General features: G+C 52.2%; 1 protein-coding gene across 5 annotated transcripts in view; it reads right to left on the bottom strand.

Moving 5' to 3' along the window:
• SIPA1L3 (signal induced proliferation associated 1 like 3) overlaps positions 1 to 12784 on the bottom strand; it is a 253122-nt gene that overhangs the window by 37627 nt on the left and 202711 nt on the right. For all 5 annotated transcript variants that reach the window (XM_024979038.2, XM_024979040.2, XM_024979044.2 and 2 more), the window contains 2 exons: positions 7915 to 8033; positions 4998 to 5425 (listed from right to left, as the gene is read on the bottom strand). In XM_024979038.2, coding sequence (XP_024834806.1) covers positions 4998 to 5425; positions 7915 to 8033 — 547 coding nt within the window. The remainder of the gene's footprint in view (positions 1 to 4997; positions 5426 to 7914; positions 8034 to 12784) is intronic.

The following is a 12784-nucleotide window of genomic DNA, read 5'->3' as shown; positions in this document are numbered from 1 at the left end:
CTATCTGCCTGTGTCATCCTTTCTGCTGAAACACTTCCTTGCTGCCCACAGCTCTTAGGACTAAGTCCAAACTCTGTGCTGTGGCTGACAGGGCCTTGCGTGGTTTGGCCCCTGCCAAGCTCCTCAGGTTCCCATCAGCTGCCCTCCCAATTTCCATCTTTGAGCCAAGGGGTCTGTGACCGGCCGGCACCCACCCTCCTCCCCACCCCAGGGCCTTTGCACTTGCTATTTCTGCTCATAGGGACGCTTTCTCCATACATCACCTTTCCATTTTGTCTTAAAAAAATTTGTAAAATAGCCCACATATAGCAAAGTGTACAAAACATATATGTACAATTTAACAAACAGTTACAAAGCAAACGCCCACATAACCGCATCAAGATGAAATCAGTTCCCCAGAAGCCGCTTTACCTGCTCCTTCCTCCTTAACCCTCTGCTCCTTGGTAGAAATGACTCCTCCTCAGGGAAATTATCCCTTCCCGCCACCCCACCCACCCCGTTAGATCAGACACCCCTCCAGCCATGCATCACATCCCCTCAGATCCCAGGAGGTTTGCCCTGCAGGCACTCCCCTAGCATAATTCATTCACTGCTTTTGTAATTATTTGCCTGCTGTCTCCCCCAGCACCCTGTTCCAGGAGAGCTAGGGAACCTGTTTGAGGCAGAGAGCAGTGCATACACTTGGTGCCTGCTACATGAATGAGCAAGAAGTGCTGGGCTACGAAGGCCCCAGAAGGAGACACAAGGGCAGCCATGGAGTGCTCGTGCCTGCCTGCGGGGAGCCGACTGGGCAGCAGGGTGTCATTCTGGCCCTGCCCCAGGGAAGGGACCTATGACAGCAGAAGCACAGAGCTGCCCTGAGCGAGGGGCAGTGTGCAGCCAGTGGCAGTCAGAGGCACATGTGGGCCCCTTGAGCACAGGTGCTCAGCGACCTTCTGGGAAGACAGTGGGAGGGCCAGCGGGGTGAGTGGGACTGCACACCCGCTGTCTGGAACACTCCGCCCTCCTTATTCCCAGGAGCTCAGCCTCTTTTCTCCAGGGAAGCTCCCCCGACAATGTCAGGCCCCTCCTCTGGGCTGCCACACCCCGAGGGCTTCCCTCACCCTGGCCTGGCCACTATGGGCTGTCACTGGAGGTGGATGTGCTGCCCACATTGACTGTGAACACTAAGGGCTCTGTCCCTAAATAGATGCTGATGCTCAGGTTGTCAGGACAGGGTCATGCTTTGAGTTTGTGACAGCCTCAGGGCTTTAGGGACAGTCAGGGCCTCAGATGGACTTTCCAGGTGTCTCAGTGGTAAAGAATCTGCCTGCCAATGCAGGAGACGTGGGTTCAATCCCTGGGTCAGGAAGATTCCCCCTGAAGAAGCGAATGGCTAGCTACTCCAGTATTCCTGCCTGGAGAATCCCATGGATAGAGGAGCCTGGTGAACTATAGTCCATGGGGTCGCAGAGAGTTGGATACGACTTAGCAATTGAGTACGCATTCAGGGTCTTAGGGATAGAATCAGGGCCTTGGTTAGGGACAGCTTCAGGCTATTAGTGAGAGGGTCAAGCTTTAGTTAGGGACAGTTTGGGACATGAGTTAGAAATAGCTCGGGTCCTTAGTTAGGGACAGTGTCAGGACCTTAATGACAGCATCAGGGTCTCAGCTAGGGACATTGACATGGCCTTAGTTAGGGACAGTGACTAGGCCCCATTGTACAGATGAGGAAACTGAGGCCCAGAGAGGTTCAGTCATTTGTCCAAAGCCACACAGCCAAGACAAGGCAGAGGCAGGGCTCAAACCCCAGTGGGCTGACTCTGGAGTTCACACTCTCCTCGACTGTGAATATGTTTATTTCTTTAAATCAATTAATTTTCTTAACTTGTCCAAGGCAGTATCTGTAAAATCAGGGGATGGGTTGATAACACTTTTCCTAATAACCATTTAAAATAAAACATTTTCCTCCTCGCACCACCCAAATTACCTTGAGCACCCCATTTTGGAAAAGGCTGCTCCACACTAAAGCCTGGTTGCCTAGGAGAAAACTTCAGGAAGCAGCTTTAATGAGTAGATAAGAATGATTTGCAATTAGCATCAATTGTCTGCATGCAAATTAAAGCTCCCAACCACAGGGCCCTCTTTTGAAGCGGTGCCTCTCCCATTTTACTCCCTTCATTTCTGGGTTCAGCAAATCCTTCTCTCAGACACAGGGTAATTTTATACCCACTCCTCCTGCCTCAGCCATGGTCTACTCCCCAGCACCGCTGCTTTTATAGCACACATTCCAAAACCCTTCAGCTACTCAGCTTTACTACTGTAGGCCTGTGCCCAGCAGGGGAGACCTGGGCACACCATGGCAGCGAGTCCCTCTTGGTGGGTGCCCTTAGACGTGTCTCAATGATGACCTGATTCTAATCTGTCTCCCTCAGCAGATGGTGGGTGAGGGGAGGGCAAGGCGTCTCATCTGAATTTGCGTGTTCCTTCTCCTCAGCGCTCAGCCTAGAACCTGGGACGAAACAAGTCCCTGAGAGATATTTGTGAATGAAAAGAATGGGTAGATAAATGAATGAAGGAGCTGTTCAAAAGAGCCCGTGAGCTCAAATGATTCAGATCTATCTATCTAAGGACTTCCCTGGTAGTCCAGCGATTAAGATTCTGCCTTGCAATGCAGGAGACGTGGGTTCGACCCCTGGTCTGGGAACTAAGATCCCACATGTCGAGGAGCAACTAAGCCCGTGTGCCACTACTACTGAGCATGTATGCCTCAACTGCAGAGCTCAAGCACTCTGGAGCCCGAGAACCTCAACGAAAGATACTGTGTGCTGTGACTAAGACCTGACACAGCCAGTAAATAAATAAATTAAAAAAAAAAGAGATCTGTCTAGTGAGGCAGACTGTGACAGACTTAAGTCTCCGGGAGACCCTTCCTCTCCACACTCACCTTTCTTCTGGCTCCTGACTCCAGGAGCGCTGAGGCCAGGGTGAGGGACAGCACTGACACGCGAGCACTCCCAAACACGGAGGTTTCCAAACCGGTCAGTGTCAGTAGCCCCTGGGTCTTAGAATCTAGTTATACTTGAATCACTAAGCTCCAGGACCCTCAGACTACGGTATATTTTTCTTTCTAGCCAACGCCAGTCTCTCAAATACTGGCTTTCGAGTGACGAGCAGCAGAACCCGAGTTTGGTAAGACCACTGTGAGGTCATGCGATCCCTGAAGGAGGTAGCGAGCAGCACTCAAACATTCTGAATGGACTAGACTGGACTAAAGGACTTTGCACCATCACACTAAGGACTTTGAGGAAGATTTTTGCTCTACCTTTTTAAAAAATATATTTTTTTTGACCATGTCTTGTGGCCCATGGGATCTAGTTCCCTGACCAGGGATCCAACCCTTGCATTTGAAGCAGTCTTAACCACTGGACCACCAACGAAATACTGCTTCACCTTTAAAAAAAAAACCCAAACATTTCTACACAGACCAAGACCTGGGTCCAGCGGGGGCTGTGGTCAAGGAGGCCCGAGGCAACTGCCAGGTGCGTGTGTTCTGTGCGGAGATAGGCTCAGGTCTGGGCACTGGCCAATGTGTTAGGAAGCCAAGGGAGATGAAGATCCCTAATGTGGTCCTGGCCCCTGAACAGGTGCGGTCAGGGAAGGGAAGGGAAGGGAGGCGTCCACACTGTGGACCTGGGAAGGTGGACCCGGGAAGGTGGACCCACACACTCAGGGGTCCACACTGGGGGCTGCAGCACTGTACTCACTGCCCGGGGCCGCAGACCTCAGAGGGCCCCTGGATCAGGCTGACTCCTGTGACGCAGAATGACTGTTACGGGAGGCACTTCATCGCTTCCATCAGATTCTCAAAGTGTATGCGGTGCACAGGCTTCCCAGAGGGCGCTAGTGCTATAGCGCCTGCCTGCCAATGCAGGAGACTTAAGAGACACGGGTTGGATCCCTGGGTCGGGAAGATCCCCTGGAGGAGGGCATGACAACCCACTCCAGTATTCTTGCCTGGAGAATCTCATGGACAGAGGAGCCTGGCGGTCACAGAGAGTCAGACACCACTGAAGCTACTGAGCACACACACACCCACATGGTAGACTCCAGGTTGTTGGTTAGTCAACGCCTGCTTGTTCTCACGTACTCCCGCCTGCCTCTCTACCAGTGGTTCTCAAAGCACGGTCTGGGGACCAACAGCATCAGCACCGACACAGAACCCTGTACAAATGCACATTCTCAGGCCCTGCCCAGTAGGTCAGGGGAATGTGTGTTGAACAGCTCTCCAGTGGAGACCATCTGGGGTCCACACTGTCCTTTACTATGGAGGCTGGAAGGCTAAGCCAAGATTCCCCAGACTTCCTTGCAGCTAACATGGCCAGGGGACACTGCCTGTGGAAGCGTTCTGGGAAAGCTTTTGCTTTTTCCACAGTTAGGGAGCAACAAGGATGCTGCCATCTCCCTCTGTTCTCTGCCCCCAGGCCTCTTAGGGGCACCACAGCCATGTGGAGACCAGGAAGTCACAGCTAGTATGAGGATGACGACGGAGCAGGAAGACACAGGGTGCCAGGCCTCAAGGCCCTCCCTGAGCTGCTGCTGTACCAGCCCAGCTCTGCCCTCCCTGGACTTCCCAACAGGGAACTGTTAAATCTCTATTTGCTCAAGCCTCTGTGGGTCTGGTTTTCTGTTACCTTCAGCCAAATGCACTCCTAATAGAAAGAGTGTGTGACTCCCAGTAGGCATAAAAACTACTGGTCTTGGGAAATAGAAAAAGGAAAGAGACTGAGGGTCAGCGTGACCCAGAGACAGACAGTCAGGGATTTTCCTTCCTCTACTGAGATCCTTAAAGGCCACGGGATGGGTAGCCAGGGGTGGTCCATGGTAAGGAAACTAATGTGTGAGCACACCCATCTGTGAGCATACTTCTGGGGAGGGGCGCTCCACCATCAGGACCGTGGGGGATGTGGAAGGTGGTCAGAACCCCTGAAGAACCCGGGCTAGATGTGGAGCCTTACCTGGACTGCCTGGATGGGTCGCGGCTGCCCCCGGCCAGGCCCGTTGGGGTGCTGGAGCCTGAGGAGTACAGCTTCGGTCGGTAGCCCTTGTTCTGTCCAGTGATGCCCGGGGCGGGCGAGACCTCCCGCCGCCGGTCTGCTTGGTGAGACCGCCCGGTGGCCTCGCGCCCACCCCCGCAGAGGCCCATGCTTCCCGGGGGCTTGTGCGGCTTGGCCGGTCGAGGTGTCTTGGCCAGAGACATGCAGCTGGGGCTAGAGGTGTAGAGGGTGGTATCGATGCCACTGTCACTAGAGCCGCCCTTGGAGAGAGGGTCTTGCTCTGGCTCCAGGGGGTCCAGGGGGTCGAACCAACGGTCATCGCTGTGGCTGCTGGAAGCGTTGCTGGAGAGGGTATTGCTGCTGGAATGACTGGAGTACTGGGGCTCCCCCTGGAAGGAAGGAGAACTGTGTCATTATTCCTAGACCCCAGGTTGGGGGCAACCTACCCTCCCACTGGGGTTTGCCTCACAGCTGAGTGTGAACCCTGGAGCCAGACGGCTTTGAACTCTGGCTCTCCGACTTACTGACCTTGGTACCTCAGGCCACTGATTGAACTTCCCTGTGCTTCAGTTTCTACATCTGTGAAATGGGCTGACAATAACCCTGCTCCATGGGGTGGCTCAGAGGGATAAACAACACTGCCTACGTAACGTGCTGCCAGCACTAAGCTCAGCGTGTCTGGAGCTGAGCTCCTGGCCTTCCCTCCTGAATTCGCCTCTTCCTCGTCTCCTAAGGGCACCTCTGTACTTTCAGCTGTCCTTACCCAAGAGCTGTGGAGGCACTCTGGATCTTGCTTTTGCTCTCACACCCATATCTAGTCCAACAGCAAATCTTGTTGCCTGTGTCTTCAAAACAGATCCAAACCTGCCAGCTTGCCTCCCTTCAAGACTCCACCCTGGTCCTGTCCGCCACTGCTTCCCGCTGGACCACGGCAGCAGCCTCCTCCCGTCTGTCTCCCCTCATCCCTGGCCCCCAAGCTGTGCCCTACATGCAGCCAGGGACAGGCTGTGAACACTCATGTCCATTCACATCTGTTCCCTGCTCAGAACCCTCCTCCTCACTCGGGAAAAGCCAGAGTCCTCCCCGTGGCCCCTGGGGCCCTGAATGAGCTGGCTCCAGGTTCCAGTCTCTAACTTTATCTCCTTCTCCCTCTCTCTGGATCACTCCGTTCCAGCCACACTGACCTCCTTGCTGTTCTGAGCACACCGGGTGCACTGTTCTCTCAGGGCCTTTGCACTTGCTGTTTCCTCTGCTTGCAACGCACTTCCCTCAGATGATTTTCCTGGGTTGCCTCTTACTTCAAGGTTTTGTTTACAGGTCACCTCCTCGAAGGCCTTCTCTGACCACCTCATCCTAAAGCAGCTGTGCCTGACACTCTCTTCTCCCTTGACTCTTTCTTTTGCAGTAAGAATCAGTTCTCACCACTATATAATGAATCTGTTTCTCTGCTGACTGCTTGTTGCCCACATTGGAAAGTCAACCTTGTGAGCACAGGGGCTCACCTGTCCTCTTCATCCCTGGGGTCCCAGTACCTGGACCATGGTACATGCTCATTATTCACTCACTGAACGAACGGATGTGAAGAGACTGCCAAGTTCTCAGTCTCCTCCCGGGCACACAGGACTACATCCCCCAGCTCCCCTTGCAGTGATGTGTGGCCACGTGACAGCATCCTGGCCAATCGAACATTACAGGAGGGCGTCATTTATACCATTTGTCTAGGTCTGAGCCACAAAACGTCCTCTCTCCCTCACCTGCTGGAAAGAGGCAGGGGCCCGGTAGAGGGCTCTGGTGCCCCGAGGCTACAAGAGGGAGGGAGCCTGGGTTCCTGAATCCTGCAGAAAGCTGCTCGCTGAACACCCACACTGAACCGATACATGAGAGGGGAATAAACTTCTATTATGTGAGGCCACTGGGACCTGGGGACTGTCTGTTATGGCAGTTTGTCGTTTAGTCGTTCAGTTGTGTCCAACTCTCATGACTGCGTGGACTGTAGCCTGTCGGCCTCCCCTGTTCGTGGGATTTTCCAGGAGAGAATATTGGAGTGGGGTGCCACTTCCTCCTCCAGGGGATCTTCCCAATCCAGGGACTGAACTCGTGTTTCCTGCATTGGCAGGAAGATTCTTTACCACTCAGCCACCTGGGAAACAGTTAAACTACTGCTAAAGATTGAACAGTCTGTGTCCCCAACATGCATACACTGACTTCTAATCTCTGATGGGATGGTATTGGGAGGAAGGGCCTTTGGAAAATGATTAGGTTATGAGGGTGGAGCCCTCATGAATGAGATTACAAATCCCTATGTATTTTCATGTATTTATCCTATATATGTTTATACAGTCCTCATGAAGGAGGTTATAAAGTCCATATATATGTGTATTTATATCCTTAAAAAAGATTTCACAGAGAGCTCCTTTCACACATGAGGTGAGGTGAAGGCTGTCCATGAACCAGGAAGCAGGTTCTCATCAGACACCGAATCTGCCTGTGCCTCAACCTGGGACTGTCCAGCCTCCAGAACTAGCAGAAATCAGTAACTGCTGTTTATCAGCCACCCAGTCTGTGGTGTTTTAGTTAGGGCAGCCGAGCTGGTGAAGACTCCCACCATGGCTGATGGAATGAGGAAATCGTGGCTTGAAGGGGTGAGTGATTTGCTCAAGATGAGATGGATGGTGGGGGCTGGAGCCAGGATGCACCACTGGCTGGGTCTAATTCCAGACCAGGCATTTAGCCCCTCTGCTGGAGTGGAAGGGGGCGGAGGAGGAGCACGCCCAGGTGAAGCTGTGAAGATGTCCAGCTGTCAGCAGCCAGGGCGGGCCAGGCAGCTGGCTCCCACGGCCATGGCTCCCCAGGGTTGGCGGGCGGGGCCCAGACTCACCTTGGAATGCCTGTTGGGGGAATCTTTGCCTGCTGCGTCCTGCCTGGAGGCATGCTTGCTCCCGTTGCTTCCAGCCATGGCTGAGAGCCGGGCCTGGGCGGGCACATGCCACAAAGGCTCTGCAGTGCAACAGGAGACGCACCAGTGGTTAGAAGTGACTCAGACATTCACCTGAAGGATCTGGCGCTACATGTGGTTTTGATGGTCCCATTCCTCTGCAGCTTGTCTACTTAGCTTGTGACCATGACACTGCCATGACCCCCATCCACTCAGGTCTTGGGGTCTAGCAACACTCATGAACAGAGCATTTACTGAGCACTTACTGAGTGCCAGGCACCATGCTAGTGCTTTACATAGCATAACTTAGTGAAGCCTTATTATAACAACTCTCAACCCTCAAAGGAGGTTGAGTATATTTTCATCCTTCTTGGCCACCTGGATTTTCTATTTTATAAATTATTTGTCCATATCCTTTATAAATTTTTCTATGGAACTGACCACTTTCTGGTGAGCAGGGTTCTTTTTTCTTTTTCTGTTGGCCACATCGCATGGCATACGGGATCTTAGTTCCCTGATCAGGGACTGAACTGCTCCCCCCACCCCCGTCCCCCACCGCGGTGGTGGTGCAGTCTTAACCACTGGACTACCAGGAAGTCCCTGAACAGGGTTCTTTATATATGCAAGGTAGCATTCCTTTGTTGGTTAACCTTGCACAACTTTTTTGGTTAAATGGAAGTAGAATCATAATAAGCGTTGTCTGACAATTTAACTCTCACTTTACAGATAAATACACTGACACTTGCTTTTTGCTGTGTATCGTATCTTCAGGACACATGTTCACATAACTGAACTGGAAGTTTTCTTATTTTTAACAGCTGCAGAGTTTTCCATCATTGAATGGACATTAATTATTTAACCAGTTTCCTACTGATGGATATTCAAGTTATTTTCAATTTTTCTTAACATTTTGGTGGCCTTTTCTCTACATTCAACTTTGAGTAAGTGTGGAATTGTGTCTGGGACAGAATTCTCCAAGTGAAATGGCTGGTTCAAAGGTGAAACAGGTTTAAAATCATGATGGCTGCTATGGGTGTAAATTAGTCTAAACTCCCAAGGCTGGTCAATGTGCCTGAATGGAGCATCAGATCTTAAAAAAACACACCACCTCTGGGAAGAATGGATACATGCTGAGTCTCTCTGCTGTCCACCTGCGACTATCATATCATCGTTCCTTTTTTACAAAATGATGGTTTTTGGCTGCGCTTCACTGCTGCGCACAGGCTTTACCCAGCTGCGGCGAGCAGGGCCCACTCTCTAGTCGTGGCGCGTCGGGTTCTCACTGCAGGGGCTTGTCTTATAGAGCATGGGCTCTACAGCGTGGGCTTCAGTAGTTTTGGCACACAGCTTTAGTGACCTCTTGGCATGTGGGATCTTCGCAGATCAGGGATCAAACCCGTGTCTCCTGCACTGGCAGGTGGATTCTTTATCACTGAGCCACCAGGGAAGTCCCTATCACAACACTGTTAATTGGCTATACTCCAACATAAAATAAAAAGTTAAACACACATACAAACACACAATCTAAATGGAGGGCTAATTAATATCTATCAAACTTATAAATGCACAATGCGTTAACAGAGGCCCCAAACCCCGGTGGTCTAATCCCAGAGCTCACACTTTTGATCAGTGCTGTAGTTAAAATACTCATAATAATGCTAATTATTACTAAGCACAAGTTCTGTGTCCAGTATTACTGTAAGTGCTCTGCCTGCATCACCTTGCTAAAACCACCCAGTGATATTATAAGGTGGACATTAGTACCAGTTTAATAGATGAAGGAGAACATCAAGACTCAGAAAGGTTAAATAACTGGTCCAAGGTCACACAGAACTTCAGGCCTATGCTCTCAACTGTGCTTCCCCAGCGACAACGTTATCAACAGTGCAGAGTAAGCGCTCCGGAAGCTGGAGTCGTCATTCTCTTAATGATGGGCTGGGTCCTGTGCTGGGGCTGGACAGGTGTGATCTCACTGGATCCCAAAACCACCCTGCAAGGAGAGACACTTAGGGTGTCCACTGCAGAAGGAGGACCTGAGGCTGGGAGAGATGAGGTCATCACCAAGGTCATACAGCTGACTCAGAACTTCCCACCAGGCCCATCGGAGCCTGAGTTCATCACCATACACACACCGCTGTCCCTGTTGCAACCGTAGGGGGCTCTGGGCCCATGTTCCTGCTGGGGAAGGTGGGCATGGAGCGCCAGGCAGGGCACTCAGGGACACAGAGAGAGCAGCCTGACTGGACACAGTCGAGGGTGTCACTGCCCACTATGTCCATCTGCTTCATCCTCCAGAGATGCTTTTCCTCCTTGGAGGCATCCGAGATGCCCAGGAAGCACTGGTGTGCTGGGAGGAGGGCCGAAAATGCCAGGAGACCACGTTTCTGCAGAGAGCCAAACCTGTGGCAGTCACACTCAGCTTTTCTACCACCTAGGACACCATGGCTCCCACATTTCTGTCTCTGGCGGGACATCTCCCCACGACTTCAGCCTCGTACATACAGCTGCCCACACACCTCCATGGAGTGTCTACCAGGCACCCCCTACTGGACATGGCCAAAGCCAGCTCCTTATCTTCCCCTAAACCTCCATCTCTCGTCTCCTCTGTCCTTTTGGCTGCTCAGGTCAGAAACCAGTTACCATCCTTGAACCTCAGGAAATCCTAACTTTACCTCCAAAGAACTGTATCCAGAACCTGCCCATGTTTCGCCCTCCACTGGCCCCGACCCACGCGAATCTGTAGTCAGAGGGACTCTGTGAACACCTAGTCAGATCCCATCCCCCTCTGCTCAGAAGAGCTGAGCCCCGTGGTTCTGAGTAAAGGACAAAGTCCCCGCTGTCCCCGCCACCTCCCTGGCCTCATTTCCCACCACTTCTCTAGCCCTTCGGCCTCTTTCTCCAACGCCAGACCCCCTGCCACCCAGGGTTCTTCGCTCAGCAGTTCCCTTTCCCTGGAATGTTCTCCCAGCTGTCTCCCTCACACTCTTCTAGCCTCTCCTGAAATGTGATTTGTTCAGAGACCTCCTCAGACCCCACAAATTACTCTCCAGGCACTGTGCTTGTTTCCAGTTAATACTCAGCTCGCACTGTGGGTGAGGGACTATGGTGGTATCTGCAGCAGGCATGGGTCAAGGAGGGGTTCTATTATAGAACCAGTAGGTCCTGGTCCAAATTTCAATGCAGCTACTCACCAGCCGGGACCTCAGACAAGGGACGCCCTTTCAGGACCTCACCTTCCTAGTTTCTAAAATGGGGTGGTCACAGCGGCCCCTCTGTTGTGTTCCTGAGATGATTAAACAGAAGGGAGTGTGGAGCACCCGCAACTGCTACTGTTGCTGTGACCACAGTCACCTGACCAGGGCTGGGCACTCCCTGACGTCCATCCCCTCTGCCGGATCCCCCCACCCTGGAGCTTGAATACACTCTGGACTTTATGGTGACTTCTGAGCATAGACCACCCTGATCTGTGAGCGTGCAGGGAAATGTCGGCCAACTTACAAGGCCTCAAGGCAGTAAGAGGGGAATAGGGTTATGAGGGACTGAAGACGGAAGGAAGGCGGGCCCATGGAGAGCTTCTGTGAACCCCCTTATCTGGGGCCCATAGTGAATAGTGAACGCTGGGGAAGTTACCTCCCCACTTACACCCTGGTGTAATGACATCTCCCAGCAACAGGTTTCTCTTTTTCTCAGCTGGGTGGGGAGGAGGAAGCGAACCTGTCTGTGTGGGAGCAGAGATCACAGACCTGCGGGTGGGATCAAGCGTGCTGAGTGGAGGAGCGAGCCGTGTCTGCAGGCCCCGGAGGCAGAGGACATGGGGAGAGTGTAGTCGGGAAGGGGGCAACCTGCTTGGCTGAAGTCCAACTGTTGTCCCTGGTTTAACAGAACCATGGACTGCTGAAGCCCACGTGCTGCAGCTACTGAAGCTTGCGTGTGCTCGCAACGAGAGAAGCCACCGCAACGAGAAGCCTGTGCACTGTAATGAAAAGTAGCCCTCGCTCTCCACAACTAGACAGACCACACAGCAACAAAGATTCAGTGCAGCCCAAGACAAAGGAAGGGAGGAGGAAGAAAATTTAAGAAAAAGAGACACATACAGAGGGAGAGAACCATGGCGTGGAGGTGCTGAGGAATTCTCCAGGCTGCTCACCCTGGGGAACAGGGTGCATGTGCCTCTCTCCTTGCCCCACAGCACCTGGGGGGTAGCCAGTGACGTGCAGACATGGTCAACCCCCAGGAGAACTGCCTGGGTATTCTCACCCACTGTGGGGACATCTCCATCTCCTCCCCCTCCGGGGTTAGCACCTTCTGATTCGTCATTGATTTTCTTTCTTTTGAACCCACCTATCACCTGCTGGTTCTCATAGTTTAAAGAGGCTAAAAGCTTTGTTAGGAGACATCATGTTGAAGATATTCATCCAAGGGGTACATGCCATGATTAATACTTATACACAGGAGAGTACACATATGAGAAGATGTTTAGTCTCACCACGCATCAGAAAAATGCAAATGAAACACACAGTGTGGCACCACTGTGTGCCCACCAGGAAGGCTGGAACGAGAAAAGCTGGGGAGGCCCGGGCCACTCAGAACTCTCTCTGTCGCTGGTGGGAGTGGGAACTGGTTTGACAATCTCTTAGAAAGTTAAATGCATAACCCAGCAATTCCACTCTTGGGTATATTCCCTGCAGAAACGTGAGCACATCTTCAGAAAAGGCAGGTACAAGGATATTCCTGGCCGCACTGTTCTAAGCAACCCCAAACTGGTCCAATCCAAATGTCCTTCAAAGCTAGAATGGAGTAAGACATTGGGGTC

The sequence above is a fragment of the Bos taurus genome, chromosome 18, assembly GCF_002263795.3.
Source record: "Bos taurus isolate L1 Dominette 01449 registration number 42190680 breed Hereford chromosome 18, ARS-UCD2.0, whole genome shotgun sequence".
In the NCBI taxonomy this organism is placed as follows: domain Eukaryota; kingdom Metazoa; phylum Chordata; class Mammalia; order Artiodactyla; family Bovidae; genus Bos; species Bos taurus.
Note: the sequence above shows the minus strand (reverse complement) of the source record. Positions and strands in the feature narration are given on the sequence as shown.